Consider the following 13,414-nt stretch of genomic DNA (forward strand, 5'->3'; position numbering starts at 1 on the left):
TTCTAAAGATCCTAAGGATCTTAAAGACTCTAAAGATTCTAACAGACTTTAACCTTTACGTATGATGTATTATAGAATGCTTTCACAGTTCTTCATATTCATTGATTAAAAACATTTGATCTTAAACAGAGCAGCGACTTTCAAATTTTTTATTTAAACAACACAAACCTTTCTCTTCAAACAAAATCTTATCCAGACCCTGCTGTAGAAAACAGACAAAAAGCAGGGCTGCAGGAGTTCAAGCAGAAGTAACAGACCAAGAATACACCCACTGGGCCACCTCCTTACTCCTCCCCTCTCTGAGCTCCTGCCCCTTAAATCCTAGGGCTCTTAAGTAGTTCCTAAATCCAGCTGTTTCTGAATCACCTGGTGAATTTTATTTATTTTATTTATTAAAAAAGTTTTTTTTTTAACATTTATTTATTTTTGAGAGAGAGAGACAGAGTGTGAGTAGGGAAGGGGCAGAAGAGAAACGGAGACACAGAATCAGAAGCAAGCTCCAGGCTCTGAGCAGTCAGCATAGAGCCTGATGTGGGGCTTAAACTCATGGACCACAAGGTCATCACCTGAGCTGAAGTCAGACGCTTAACCAGCTGACCCACCCAGGCACTGCTCACCTGGTGAATTTTAATGTCATGGATTTCTGGATCCCTGCTAGACTTCCTGAATCAGAATCCCCACGAGTATGTCTGGTCAATCTGTTGTTTGTAAAACCTCCACAGGCAATGCTAGTTTTCAGCCAGGATTGGGAACTACTGCTGAAGAATATAGCTTGAAAAGCGATGATTAATAGAAGGCTGGGGGGGCACCTGGGTGGCTCAGTCTGTTAAGCATCTGACATTGGCTCAGGTCATGATCTCGTGGTTTGTGAGTCCGAGCCCCGTGTCGGGCTCTGTGCTGACAGCTCAGAGCCTGGAGCCTGCTTTGGATTCTGTGTCTCCTCCTCTCTGTCTGTCCCTTGCTCATGCTGTGTGTGTGTCTCTCTCTCAAAAATAAATAAACATTTAAAAAATTAAAAATCGAAGGCTGGAATGCTAGGCCTCCTAATGTAGGCAAATAGAGCTGGGAGCATGAACAGGACTTGAGGACCAGAGCTTGATATAACAAACAAATAGGAGGGTGTGTGTCTCCTAGCTCAGTGAAAGAAGTCCATAAATTAAGAGAAAAAGCACAGCAAAAATGACTCTCAAACAGATCTCAGTAGCAAGGAAGTGATACAAACTACCGTTGAGAGCTGGAGTCCCCATTTACAAATTTTATATTTTTATCCTTTTTAAAAATTTTTTAAAAAAATGTTTGTTTTTGAGAAAGAGAAAGAGCACAAACCAGGGACTGGCAGAGAGAGAGGAAAACTCAGAATCCGAAGCAGGCTCCAGGCTCTGGGCTGTCAGCGCAAAGCCCGATGTGGGGCTTGAACCCATGAGCTGGGAGATTATGACCTGAGCAGAAGTTGAACGCTTAACCGACTGAGCCACCCAGGTGCCCCTGTATTTTTATTCTTCAGAACAGCGAAAGACTCAATACTCTAGAAACAAGCAACATTGAGCACAATTTTTTACTTTTTTGGAAACAGATCCTTATGCTTCATTAAACAACACTGTTGAGAAAATTTGTTTAAAGACTTTCTTTTAGACATTTGATTAGTGAAGAATGAAAAATAATTTAAACTAGCAAACAATAGAGACTTATGGATTCATATATATCTGATTCATATATATCTCAGTATATATTCATATACTGACTTATGTATATCTCTGCACAGTGAACAGAAACAAAACCAAACAAATGTAAAAGGACAACAGAAGGATGAAATATGTACATAAGCATGATTTAAAAATGTTAGTGTTTGTTAAATAGGAAAAGCTTATCTAAATTTGTTAGGAAATTTGTTGTGGAAATGGAAATGATCCAGTGACAGAAAATTGACATTAGAGAAAATGCCAGTAAACGAGCACACTAGAGATGCACTTTCTAACACAAAAAAGTAAGTTAAAGAATTTGGACTTTCAATTTCACATTTCTGAAATTTGAAAAAAAAAAAATGCTGGGAAAGAGTGGAGTAAATTGTTACCCTGATATAGATGATATTTTAAATGGTACAATAATTTGGAAAAGAGTATGGCAATATAAAACAATAAGATAACATATTCCTATTGTGTATGTAATTTTAACTTTTTTTTTTTTTTTGTAATTTTAACTTCTTAAGAAATTTCACAAGTGCTCTATTTGCAGATGTTCATTGTAGCATTAGCCGTAGTAACTAAGCAATCCGGATTAACAACCTAAGTTACACTACACTGCATCCTAGCGTTTTATGCAGCCATTAAAAAAATCATAATTACAAAACTCGGGCAGAAACAGAAAAGTGTTTATAATGTTAAGCCCACAGAATATAACATTTAGTACGTATGTTAAATAGTTATTAGTCTAAATATGTACTATAACATATGCTAGAAGGTATTACCAAAAAAAAAAAAAAGGAAATATAAGTATTATAGAACTAAGGTGTGTTAATTCTACAGATATTTGTTAAATGCCTCCATGGTGCCAACGGTAAATTGAAAAGAGTACGACAGTAAATTGAAAAGCTATACCTTGTGGCAGTAATGGAAAGTATCCAGTTTTACCAAAACTTTATCCAATTTTTTCCAAAATTTTCAATAATGTTATAGCAACTTTTCATTTATAAGTTTAGCTATAAATTAGGGGCAGTAATAAAATATTTGTAATTAATTATATCCTGCTTGTTATTTTCATCTGCTTACCCTCAATACATGTATTTTATAGAACATGAAATTAAGAAATTTTTGTTTTTATTTTGTGAAAAGCACAAATTGTTGGTTCCTCTGTTTTCCTTTTTATTCATGAATTTATTGATTGGTTTATTTCTCGACTGGGTTATTCTTGAAACAAATAATTATTGGGTACTGTGATGGATGTGAGGAGGATCGAGCAGGACAGATGCCCTGTTTCTGTTTTCTTACTCTGTTATGGACTCATTGCATTATAGTTCTGTTATGGATCAGATTTTCCCATTAAGATGTCATTTTAGATTCTTATCAAAATGTTATTTTCTGAAAGGAAGAAGGATTTAGGTAATGAGCAGAAAGCATGCATTTTCATGCCTTTTTTCCACAAACTCTGTTTTATGACATTATCTGGAAAAAGAAAAGAGGAATTTTTTTTTTTTTTAACATTCTTAAGAAATCAGAGGTGCTTTTATACTGGTTACTTTGGGTGGCCTCCAGATTTCTTTTTAAATAAACCATTTCACACAAACACGAACATACAATAGACAAATGAGGATAATGTGAAGTGGTACTTAAGAAAGAATGAAATTGATCTTCCCTTGGAAAACTATATTTGTGTCTTTCCGTTCTTAATGCTTTTTCCATTTGTGGGGGCAGTGTTGACAAAACTTAAGTGCCATGTGGGTGGTTGATCCTGTGTTTATCTGCAGACAAATATGGAGGATACTGGAGGTAAATATAGAGAATGTTATGAAGTAATAGCTAAATGATAAGAAGAAGTAAAGCTGACTTATAGAAAACCGTATTTCTGCCTCTGAGTTCTTAATAACTCCCTTCCCTCCTCGCTTGTGCCTTTTGGGGTGATATTGGCAGTATTGGCAAAATTAAAGTGGCATGTGGGTTGATTCTGGAATCTTTATTTCCGTATGCTCTTTAATTTCATCATCCTGAAGTTGTTGCAACAATAACAATAGCTAAAGGATGACTGGTTTAAAAAATATTAATGGTTGGAGCACTGTCACTTAGAAATAAACTGGACGGGACACCTTGGGGGGCTTAGTTAAGTGTCCAACTCTGGATTTTGTCTCAGGTCATGATCTCATGGTTGTGGGATCAAGCCCTGCCTCTGTGCTGACAGTGCAGAGCCTGCTTGGGATCCTCCCTCTCTCCCTTTACCCTACTCTCTCTCTCTCTCAAAATAAATAAACATTAAAAAAAAAAAAAAGAAATACACTGTGATGCTCGGTTGGGTGTATTCACAAACATTATGTAGCCTAGATCTGCCAAGGTCCCCTCTCCTGTGGACTTTTATAAACTTATGGCTTTTATATGACATTCTAGGCCTTTATGAATATCTGGATATTAGATTGATTTTTCAAAGATTCTTAAATGTTACATAGTCATTTATTTTGAAAAATTGAGAAAGACTTTAAAGAAATAAAGATCTGTCATCACTTTAACATTTTAAAATGTTAGTTTCTTTTAATTATAAATCTTACTACTATGAGTTTTGTTTGGCTCTTAAGTTATTTTCAGTATAAGTCAGAAATAAGGAATAGAATTAATTCAATCAACACATCATCCTTGAGTGCCTCTTAACAGCATAGCAACATATCAGAACCACAGAGATGTGTAAGAAGGGGTGCCTGTTCTCAGGGAACTTAAAGCCCATTTGAAATAGTCATAAATAGTTTTGTCTAGTGCAGCCTCAGTGTTCATTTGAGGAATGATCATTACAATGTATTTTTTTACATTTTTATTCCATATCAATAAGTCATATTAATTTCCTTAATCGGTTGAGAACAAACACAGAGGTCTTACATAGGAAGACTTGTTTTAGGACCATAAACAAAATCAGCAGTCTGTAACAAGCACTAAATCTAACCTTGGGAAATTAGAATATGTAGCAAATTGAGAAAGACATATTTTTCTGAAAAAATAGAAGGTCTTTTATAGTAAACATGAGAGTGTATATGATCTATCTGCTGGAAAAGTTCTTTATACAGATTAAGTTAAAATTAATATGTTCAGATATTTACAATGCAGTCCTGAATGGAGATGATTGAAAATATGTTTTTCAAGTATTTTGGGAGATAACCTAACTGAAGTTATAATTTTTCCCCAGTTTTTGCTTCCACTTTTATTTCTGGCTTGGAGGAAAAAAGAAAAATAAGCATACGAGAGTAGCCTGTGGCTTGTTTTGAATTCACATAGCTTTCAAATAGAGGTGTTGATTTTCAGGTGCATTAGAACCTCAGCATGGTGACACTGTTCCTTTATAAAGAGTATGCGTCTTTAGAAGTCTCCCCTGGAGTAAGGGAAGATGAGGAAACACAAGGAAAAGTTATTAATTCTGTGGTGGGACATCAAAGGAAGTCATCTGGCTTGCATTTCAGCAATGAGTTCACATTAAGACATGGACAGTAATATGGGATATATTCTGAGATCACAGAACTGAAAATCTGAGAGATACTTTAACTGTTGGATATAATGATTATACTAACACTGGCTAAAGAGTAAGAGTTTTCCAATCTTGAGAGAAAGACTTATATCATAAAACATGAGAATTCTCTTTTAACTAATAACTTGAGTTTTTATTCACTAGATCTTTACATGAGCTTCAAATTTGTGGAAAGATTGATTTGCTTTCCTTTTTGTCCAAATGGTTTCTACTTCTGTATAAAATCTGAATTCCTATTTAGTCATCTATAAACACTGGAAGGAACAAACTAGAAGATGTTGGAGAGAAAGGGATAAACCCATGTAAAATATGCAAGCAACTCAGATCTTTTTCAGTCTGCAGCAAAGGCAGGTCTGACCCTCAGCATCACTGGACGTGAGGCGGGGTCAGGATGATGGAACAATGGTGGTTGAAGACAGCAGATACCCAAGTGCCCTTGTCCTTTGACTCTTCTTCACGATCCTGTTTTCCAGGCCTTCTTCTGTCTGCTTACTTGACCTTTTTCTATTTCTCTACATCTGTCTGTAAAGTGGGGCCTGAAGTTGGACCTGGCTGACACACCAGAGACTTGACCACCACTGACTTTACAGGGATCATTGGATGGTAGATAAAGGGTGGGGGAGGGTACAACTTGGGGGATTTTTAAATATCCATTTTAAGCCTTGTATATTAGCATTGTATTCTAACATATTGTCCATCTGCTTTTCTTTGATCAGTTTTTACTATTCATCTGCTGTCAGCCCTCTGGTCTGGAACTGATTATTTAGGGAAAATTGGTGGAGCCATCTGGAAACATGAACAACTTGAGTTTCTGTCTGATTTCTAATGCATGTTTTGATTGATGCTAATTACATGGTTCATTTCATTATTTATTGTTTCTGTTTATTGTTAGAAAAGAAAATCCTAATCTAAAATGAGTTGTTTTCAAAGGCTTTGGACTTGGCTGCCCTCTCCACAGAGTACTCTCAGTACAAGGACTGGTGGTGGAAAGTGCAGATTGGAAAGTGTTACTACAGGTAAAATTTTGATGATTTGTGAAGGCCTTAGATGTAGTGACATATTTTAGAGTTTCAACTCTGATCATTATTTTTCTGGGTAGATTTCCTCAGGAAGAAATAAGAACTGGGCCTTTGACTTACCTGAGAAAGCACTTCCTGAACAATCACATGGTAACACCAAGAACTGATACCTTTAGAATAATAAAATTGTAGGGGCGCCTGGGTGGCTCAGTCGGTTGAGCCTCCGACTTCGGCTCAGGTCATGATCTCACGGCTCGTGGGTTCAAGCCCTGTGTTGGGCTCTATGTTGACAGCTCAGAGCCTGGAACCTGCTTCGGATTCTGTGTCTCCCCCTCTCTCTGCCCTTCCCCTGCTTGCATTGGGTCTCTGTCTCTCTCAAAAATAAACAAACATTAAAAAAAATTTAGAATAGTAAAATTGTAGTGCCGGGCCAGGGAAACTGAGACCATCAGATACAACAGCACTTTTTAAATGAGGAGGCTGAGGCCGGAGAGAGCCTGTGATTTGCATCAGGAACTAGTTAATACTAGACCAGTCAGTAACGGAGCAGTTAGAGCTGAGGCTGTTGATTCCCATTCTTCTCCTCTTGCTCTCAAGTCTTTTTATTTCCCCCAATGCGTCACATCTGTAGTGTGCTTTACAGTTGGGAGATAGCTTGTCCATTTGTTACTTTACCTTAAACCTCACAGCACCTGTAGGTGGTTGCAATTATTAGCCCTTTGTCCAGATGGGAAAAATTGAGCCTCAGAAAAAGTGACTTGTCCAGATTCACACAGCTAGTAAGTGGCAGGACAAGAATTAGAGCTCAGTTTTCTGAGGCCAGTTCTCTTACTATTTGCACAATTCCATGGTGTTTCTCTAGGATCTGAATAATCTTCCATTAATTCACTTAATGTTTAAACATGTTTTTAAGCAAATTAACTGCGAGGTCAGAAAAGTTGTAATTAGTTTTATGAATACTGTACAGCAACTAGTAAATGATCTAAAACTTGTTGCCTAGAATTGAAGTGCATTTGAAGCATTTGAAAAATAGAGACCAACGGGCAATTGTATTTTATAAAGATAAATATGCCTTTCATTATTCAAAACCAGGTAGACCGGTTACTCTGAGCATCCTTCAGATTACCTTATCAGTCCAACACTGTGAGGAAAAGGAAATATATAAATGGAATAAAAAGAATGCTTATTCTTTTTTGGTTGAAATTAAGACTACTTTCCGCTTAGGTATTTTTACATAGAACTTATGTGTTTTCTCTGCTGTTAGATTGAGGAAGTATTTTCTACTAAAAGGTAATTTTGTAGCATTATACCATTAAATTTTTATGAGTATAATTTCTGAAGGCAAGCTTGAAATCCTGAGCTTCTAAACAAAAGCTTAAGAAATCTTTAATAATTAAAGACAAGCACAATTTGGACTCCTTCTGCCGTCCGTGTAAGATGGCATTTAAATGAGTGCACCTTGCCGTATTAGTCAGAGTTCTTCTCTGTCCCTTAATAACCTCTCATCTTTGTTGTGCTCAGCACTCCTGCATTCACTCACTCACTAAGCTATGTAACGAGCTGCTACTCTGCCAGGTACAAGGGTTACCAATATTTATTAGACAGTCTTTCCTTTAAATGGTTTACAGTCGGGGCACCTGGGTGCCTCAGTCAGTTGAGCATCTGACTTTGGCTCAGGGCATGATCTTGCATTCCGTGGGTTCGAACCCTGCATTGGGCTCTGTGCTGACAGCTCGGAGCCTGGAGCCTGCTTTGGATTCTGTGTCTCTTTCTCTCTCTCTGCCCCTCCCCCACACACACTTGCTCTCTCAAACATAAACAGAATAAATGATTTAAAAAAAATCATAGGGGATTAGGGGAGGGAGGGCAGAGAGGGGAGGGAAGAGAGGACAGTAAACAATTATAAGCCTAGCTCCCACCATGATAGAAGCAAGCCCAGAAAAAGAGCTCCCAAGTTGGACTGGAGAGGTCAAGGGTGGATTACCAGAGGATGTAGCCCCAAATTTTGCTCTGATCAGTAAATTCTGCCAATTCTTTGTCTACAGGTAGCTCTCACAGCTGTTCCCTTACTACCCATTCTCATACCAGTGCCTGAATTCTGGCCTTTCGCTTTGTTTGAATTGTTCCATTGGCTTCTAATCTGGATTCTCTGCCCCCATTTTCTTGCTCCATCAGCCCTTCTTAGAAACGACCGTCAGAACAGTGTTGTGAAAAAAACAGCTCTGGTTGGATTCTTCGGTTAATCTCCCCTACCTGGAGGATGAAATCTGGATTTTAAATGGGGCACGCCTGATCTTGTCCAGTCCACACGCTTGCCCATCTGTCTCTCTTCCCCCATTACTTATTGTGTCCTTCCTTCCGGTTGCACCCTACCTACCTCCCTAGACAACCCAGCGTTCCCCTACAGAGCTGTGCACTGTGCTCTCTGTGTGCCTGTGCTGACAGTTTAGTTTGTTTCCAGCAGAGATGTTACCCAACCCCCATCCCACCCTCTCTAGCCTTCAAAGGCTTGCCTGTCTCTTCCTCCCTGAATCTATCTTGGTTCACTCCTCCTCTGTGCTCTCAAAACACTTTTTTTTCTCTTATTGGCCATAATATGATTCCTTTTATTTGTGAATGTTTTGTTTCATGCTTATTTGTGCCTTTAGGACATTGTTGCGATCTTCTCTTTTGTGTTATGAAATGTGCATGCAGTTGATGCTTGACAGTATTTATTGAATTAAATTGGAGAGAAAAGCTAAGCAGTTGGTGGGGTTATCTCTGGACTTTGACTCTCTGATATTGGCCGATTTTCCTGAACCTGATATTTTCATTATTCCTAGTCTTTCTTTATACATGGCCCAGTTAATTTCCTTTGCACAAGAACCCATGTGGTTATTCCTTTTTGATAGTACTAGAAGTTCTCTCTTGAGGGTGTGGTAATAAAAAAATGTGTATGATCCATCCTTCCTTTCTTTGGTTTCCAGGGGAGTTAAATGGCTCTGATTGCTTTTTTGTTTTTTAACTTGTTTATCGTTCCATCACCATTGTTTGAAAAAAATCTGTTTTCTCATTCTTGTTTTGCATGTGTTTTATAGGATTATATTGTAATCCCTTTTAAATCATTTTTGGGAAGAGACATCATATTAGATAAAAATATCCAGACTCTCGTGGATAATTAAGTGTTCACAGAATTCAGTGGCTGAACTTTAGCCATATGCTTGAGACTTGAATGTTCAGTCGAAGCTGTGTAGAGAGCTATGCCGTTTTTCAGAACTTTAGAGTTCTTTGGTAACATTTTATGAATACTCTTGTAAAAGTTATATGGGGGCTTCTGCCGTTTAACACATTCTCTCTAATTTTAGGGCAGTGTTTGCGGGGGGACGTTGCTTTTAACCCCATTAATCTTATATCTTCCAACAGCTGTTAGGATACAGCTGTTTCATTCACTATGAACGGAAGTAGACTGAGGGAACATACTGTGTATTGTTCCAACTTTCACAAAGTAAAAGCATCGTAAGGTGCCCAAGTAGCTCCTCGCTGGCGAGCAATGAGAAAGCCCGACAGATCTAGGACAGGCTCAAGTATGCTTTCACGATTGAGTTAGTGGTAATAGAACGTTCCCTGGGCTGATATCAGGACGGCTTCAGTGAGACAAGGAACAGATCTCAGATTTGTAGACTAGGACAATCTGTATTGGATACGAAGACAAAAAAGGAGAAGAAAATGTTTCTAGAATCACAACATGGTATACCTGTTTCCCTCAAGTAGCAATTACTACTTACATCAAAACTGTTTAAGAATGGCTTTAAAAATGGGCCTTTGTCCCAGAGCAGGTAATATTTTCATAGAAATGCCATCAAGTTCTTCTAATAAAATGGAGACCTTAAGCACTTATTCAGGTCACTTGCCATATGTCCAGCTGATCATAAGCTCTTTGGGTGGTAAACTGGTATGACCTGGCTCACTGGCAGCTGTTAGCCCTGCTGTCCAGACAGACTTTCTACACACCGTTTGAGGGTTGCTTGAGGGTTGCACGGACCGTGAACATGGGAAATAGGCAACTTTTTGCTAAACTGTATAAACATAATGCTAATATTAATTTATATGTGTGTTTGACATTACCTTCTTTAGTACACACTTACTCTTCCAGATAGAAATGTAACTTGTCTCTATTCATATCCTCAGTGTGTGAATAAGTGCTAGAGTATTTTTAAGTTGAATGTCTAATTTTTTAAATGACTGTTCTTAGGTTAGGAATGTATCGTGAAGCAGAAAAACAGTTTAAATCAGCCCTGAAGCAGCAGGAAATGGTAGATACATTTCTCTACTTGGCAAAAGTAAGTATTCTTAAACCGGAGTGAAATCTGTCTTCTCAAAATAAAGGTTCAAATTCTGGCCAGTATACACGGAGAGTTGCCAGTTTCTTCAGGAATATTTGGCAAGTTAATGTGCTCAGACATATTTTTCTTTATAGCAAGTGGAAAAGTGAGAACATATGGAGGCTAACGGTCTCAGGAGAAATTGATTGCCATGAAAAATAAGAAAACCCCTTTGAAAGATTGCCCATCAGAGTAGAAGAAGCTGCCGTAGGCTTGTTACCACCCTCCTGGGTAACAGGCCCCAGAGAGGCCATAGTTCCTACAACCTGCCAGACTCCCACCTCAGCACACGGTAGAGAACGGGGACTGTTTTTACGTAGGTCCTTCATTTCCTGGCTTGGCCATAACAACAAAGATTTCCCCTTTATTGAACACCTATTCAGTACAAGGTATTATATCAGGTCTGTTCCACACACAGTTTAATGTAAGACTCATAGCAACCCTGCAAGGTAGGTTTCACATTTCCATTGTACTTTTATGGCCACAGAGACTTAAAGAAGCTCCAGTAGGGTTTTCAGGGTCACTTGGCTGTTTAGAGCCAGCACTGAAACGCAGGTCTTCCTACTCACTGTCCCCTGCTGCCCCCCACAGCCACAAAAGAGGTGAAGGGCCACTTAGAATTTTCAGTCCTGGGAGAAAAGTTACATCTTGGCCCCTCACCAGGGCTTCTAGAAACATTTGATGAAGTGGCAGTTAGGACATCATCTTACTGTATCTTGAAGAATTTTTTTTAAAATTAAAAAGTGCCGGGGCTCCTGGGTGGTTCAGTTGGTGAAGCATCTGCCTTCGGCTCAGGTCATGTTCTATCTCATAGTTTGTGGGTTCGAGCCCTGCATCTGACTCTCTCTGTCAGTGCGGAGCCTGCCTCAGATCCTCTGTCCTCCCCTCTCTCTGCCCCTCCCCTGCTCTCTCAAAACAAAACAAAACAAAAACAAAAAACACTTTAAAATGAAAAAGTGTGGTAAAGGAAGTTGAAAAGAGATATAAAAGGAAGAACTACTTCCTAAATACGGTTTTAAGAATTTGTATACTAAAAGGACACAATGAAAGTTACATCATATAATCTTACGGTGCCAAATAATCTCGATATATTTACTGTAGTTTTCAGAGATGTTTGAAACTAAGTCCACCTTTGGTACATTACATATTAAAATTCTTAAGGAAGCTTCTAAGCATCACAGTAGACTTTTAAACTTTTCTGACACCTTGAAATGAAAACTTAGGTCACGCTATTTGTCATTTTCTTAACTGATAATCACTTGCCCGGTGGTTAAAAAAATATGCTTTTTAACTATTGTTAAGTACATGGTTTGACATATTTTTCCATAAATTGATTTGCTTAAATCTATTGTTGCCTTCATGACTGTATAAAAGTAAAATTTTCTTATTTTCTTTAATATATAAAAAGAGTAATTGCTAGGTAATAAACATCAATCTGATTTAGGAACAGTATTATTTCTGCAAATATTAGATTGTTAATTTAAAAAATTATCAAACATTTTGTATTACTTAGTATATTAAATTATTTATTTTATTTAAAAAAGCAGTTCAGTAGTGTATGAAGTAAATATTGAAAATTTTTCATCCATACCTCTCCTTTTAATCTCATACGTAAGCATTAGACGCTATACACAGTTTTCCCATGAAGACCTTCTTCAAAACACAATTTGGAAAGAAACAGAGGATCCAAGATCATGAAGAAAAAATGTCATAATCTTATTTTTCCATCCCTAAAACTATAATTCTCTACTTTAGAAATTTCTATGAAGTGTGTGGTTTATCCACGCTACTGTTCTAATTGCTAATTAAGTGGAAGCCATCGAGTGATGACTTTCTCAACTCCCTGACGCCATTCTTCACAAGTCTGTTTGTCCTCTATTTCTGGAGGCCCCTTTTGAAAACCAGCTTCTCCACAGAGTCTCTGCTGCTGCTCTCTTGCAGACCTTATTGTTCCTTGGGTCCTTCCTCTTTCTTCGTCTTCAACTTCGGTCTCGAATTTGGTTCCTTAGTGCCCGCTTATAGACATAGTTATATCTGTCCTATCCGAAACAGATTTTCCCTTGTTCCTTTCTTGCTGAGTTACTGCTCAGTCTCTGTGGCAATACAAGCCCACAATGAGCATTTGTTGAAGGGATAAATGAATAAATGCTTCAGATACAACACGTGAAGGTAAAACTATAACATCACTATTGGAAATTAACTTCTTACTGTAACATCTAGGAGATCATGTGTCACTAAGCAGTAATTATAAACTTGTCGTAACAAATACTGTTATTTTAAGTGCGAGTACTTTTATTGAAATGTATCTTGGTTTTAGGTTTACGTCTCATTGGATCAGCCAGTGACAGCTTTAAATCTTTTCAAACAAGGCTTAGATAAGTTTCCAGGAGAAGTAACCCTACTTTGTGGAATTGCCAGGATCTATGAGGTAAGGCTTATTCAGAAAGTTGGTGTATGGGGCGCCTGGGTGGCTCAGTCGGTTAAACGTCCGACTTCAGCTCAGGTCACGATCTCGCAGTCCGTGAGCTTGAGCCCCGCATCAGGCTCTGGGCTGATGGCTCAGAGCCTGGAGCCTGCTTCGGATTCTGTGTCTCCCTCTCTCTCTGCCCCTCCCCCATTCATGCTCTGTCTCTCTCTGTCTCAAAAATAAATAAATGTTAAAAAAAAAATTAAAAACAAAAACAAAAAGTTGGTGTAAAATTGAAGTTAAACGCTACTTAAGAAGCTCATAGGCCCTTGGGGTCCTAGGAAGGAGAACAGTTTATAAAATTATGATCACTGGCCTGTGGTTTACTAACAGAGTCAGAGTTTTAGTGTATGTGT

General features: G+C 38.1%; 1 protein-coding gene across 7 annotated transcripts in view; it reads left to right on the plus strand.

Annotated features, from left to right (window-relative positions):
* TTC8 (tetratricopeptide repeat domain 8) overlaps positions 1–13,414 on the plus strand; it is a 60,344-nt gene that overhangs the window by 23,500 nt on the left and 23,430 nt on the right. For 4 of the 7 annotated variants that reach the window (XM_042944028.1, XM_042944030.1, XM_042944029.1 and 1 more), the window contains 3 exons: positions 6,142–6,227; positions 10,462–10,549; positions 12,909–13,019. In XM_042944028.1, the coding sequence (XP_042799962.1) occupies positions 6,142–6,227; positions 10,462–10,549; positions 12,909–13,019 (285 nt within the window). Of the gene's footprint in view, positions 1–4,746; positions 5,815–5,927; positions 6,228–6,310; positions 6,381–10,461; positions 10,550–12,908; positions 13,020–13,414 lie in introns of those variants that run through there. The other 3 variants (XM_042944032.1, XM_042944033.1, XM_042944034.1) reach the window with 3 other exon arrangements.

The sequence above is a fragment of the Panthera leo genome, chromosome B3 (assembly GCF_018350215.1).
Source record: "Panthera leo isolate Ple1 chromosome B3, P.leo_Ple1_pat1.1, whole genome shotgun sequence".
NCBI classification, from domain to species: domain Eukaryota; kingdom Metazoa; phylum Chordata; class Mammalia; order Carnivora; family Felidae; genus Panthera; species Panthera leo.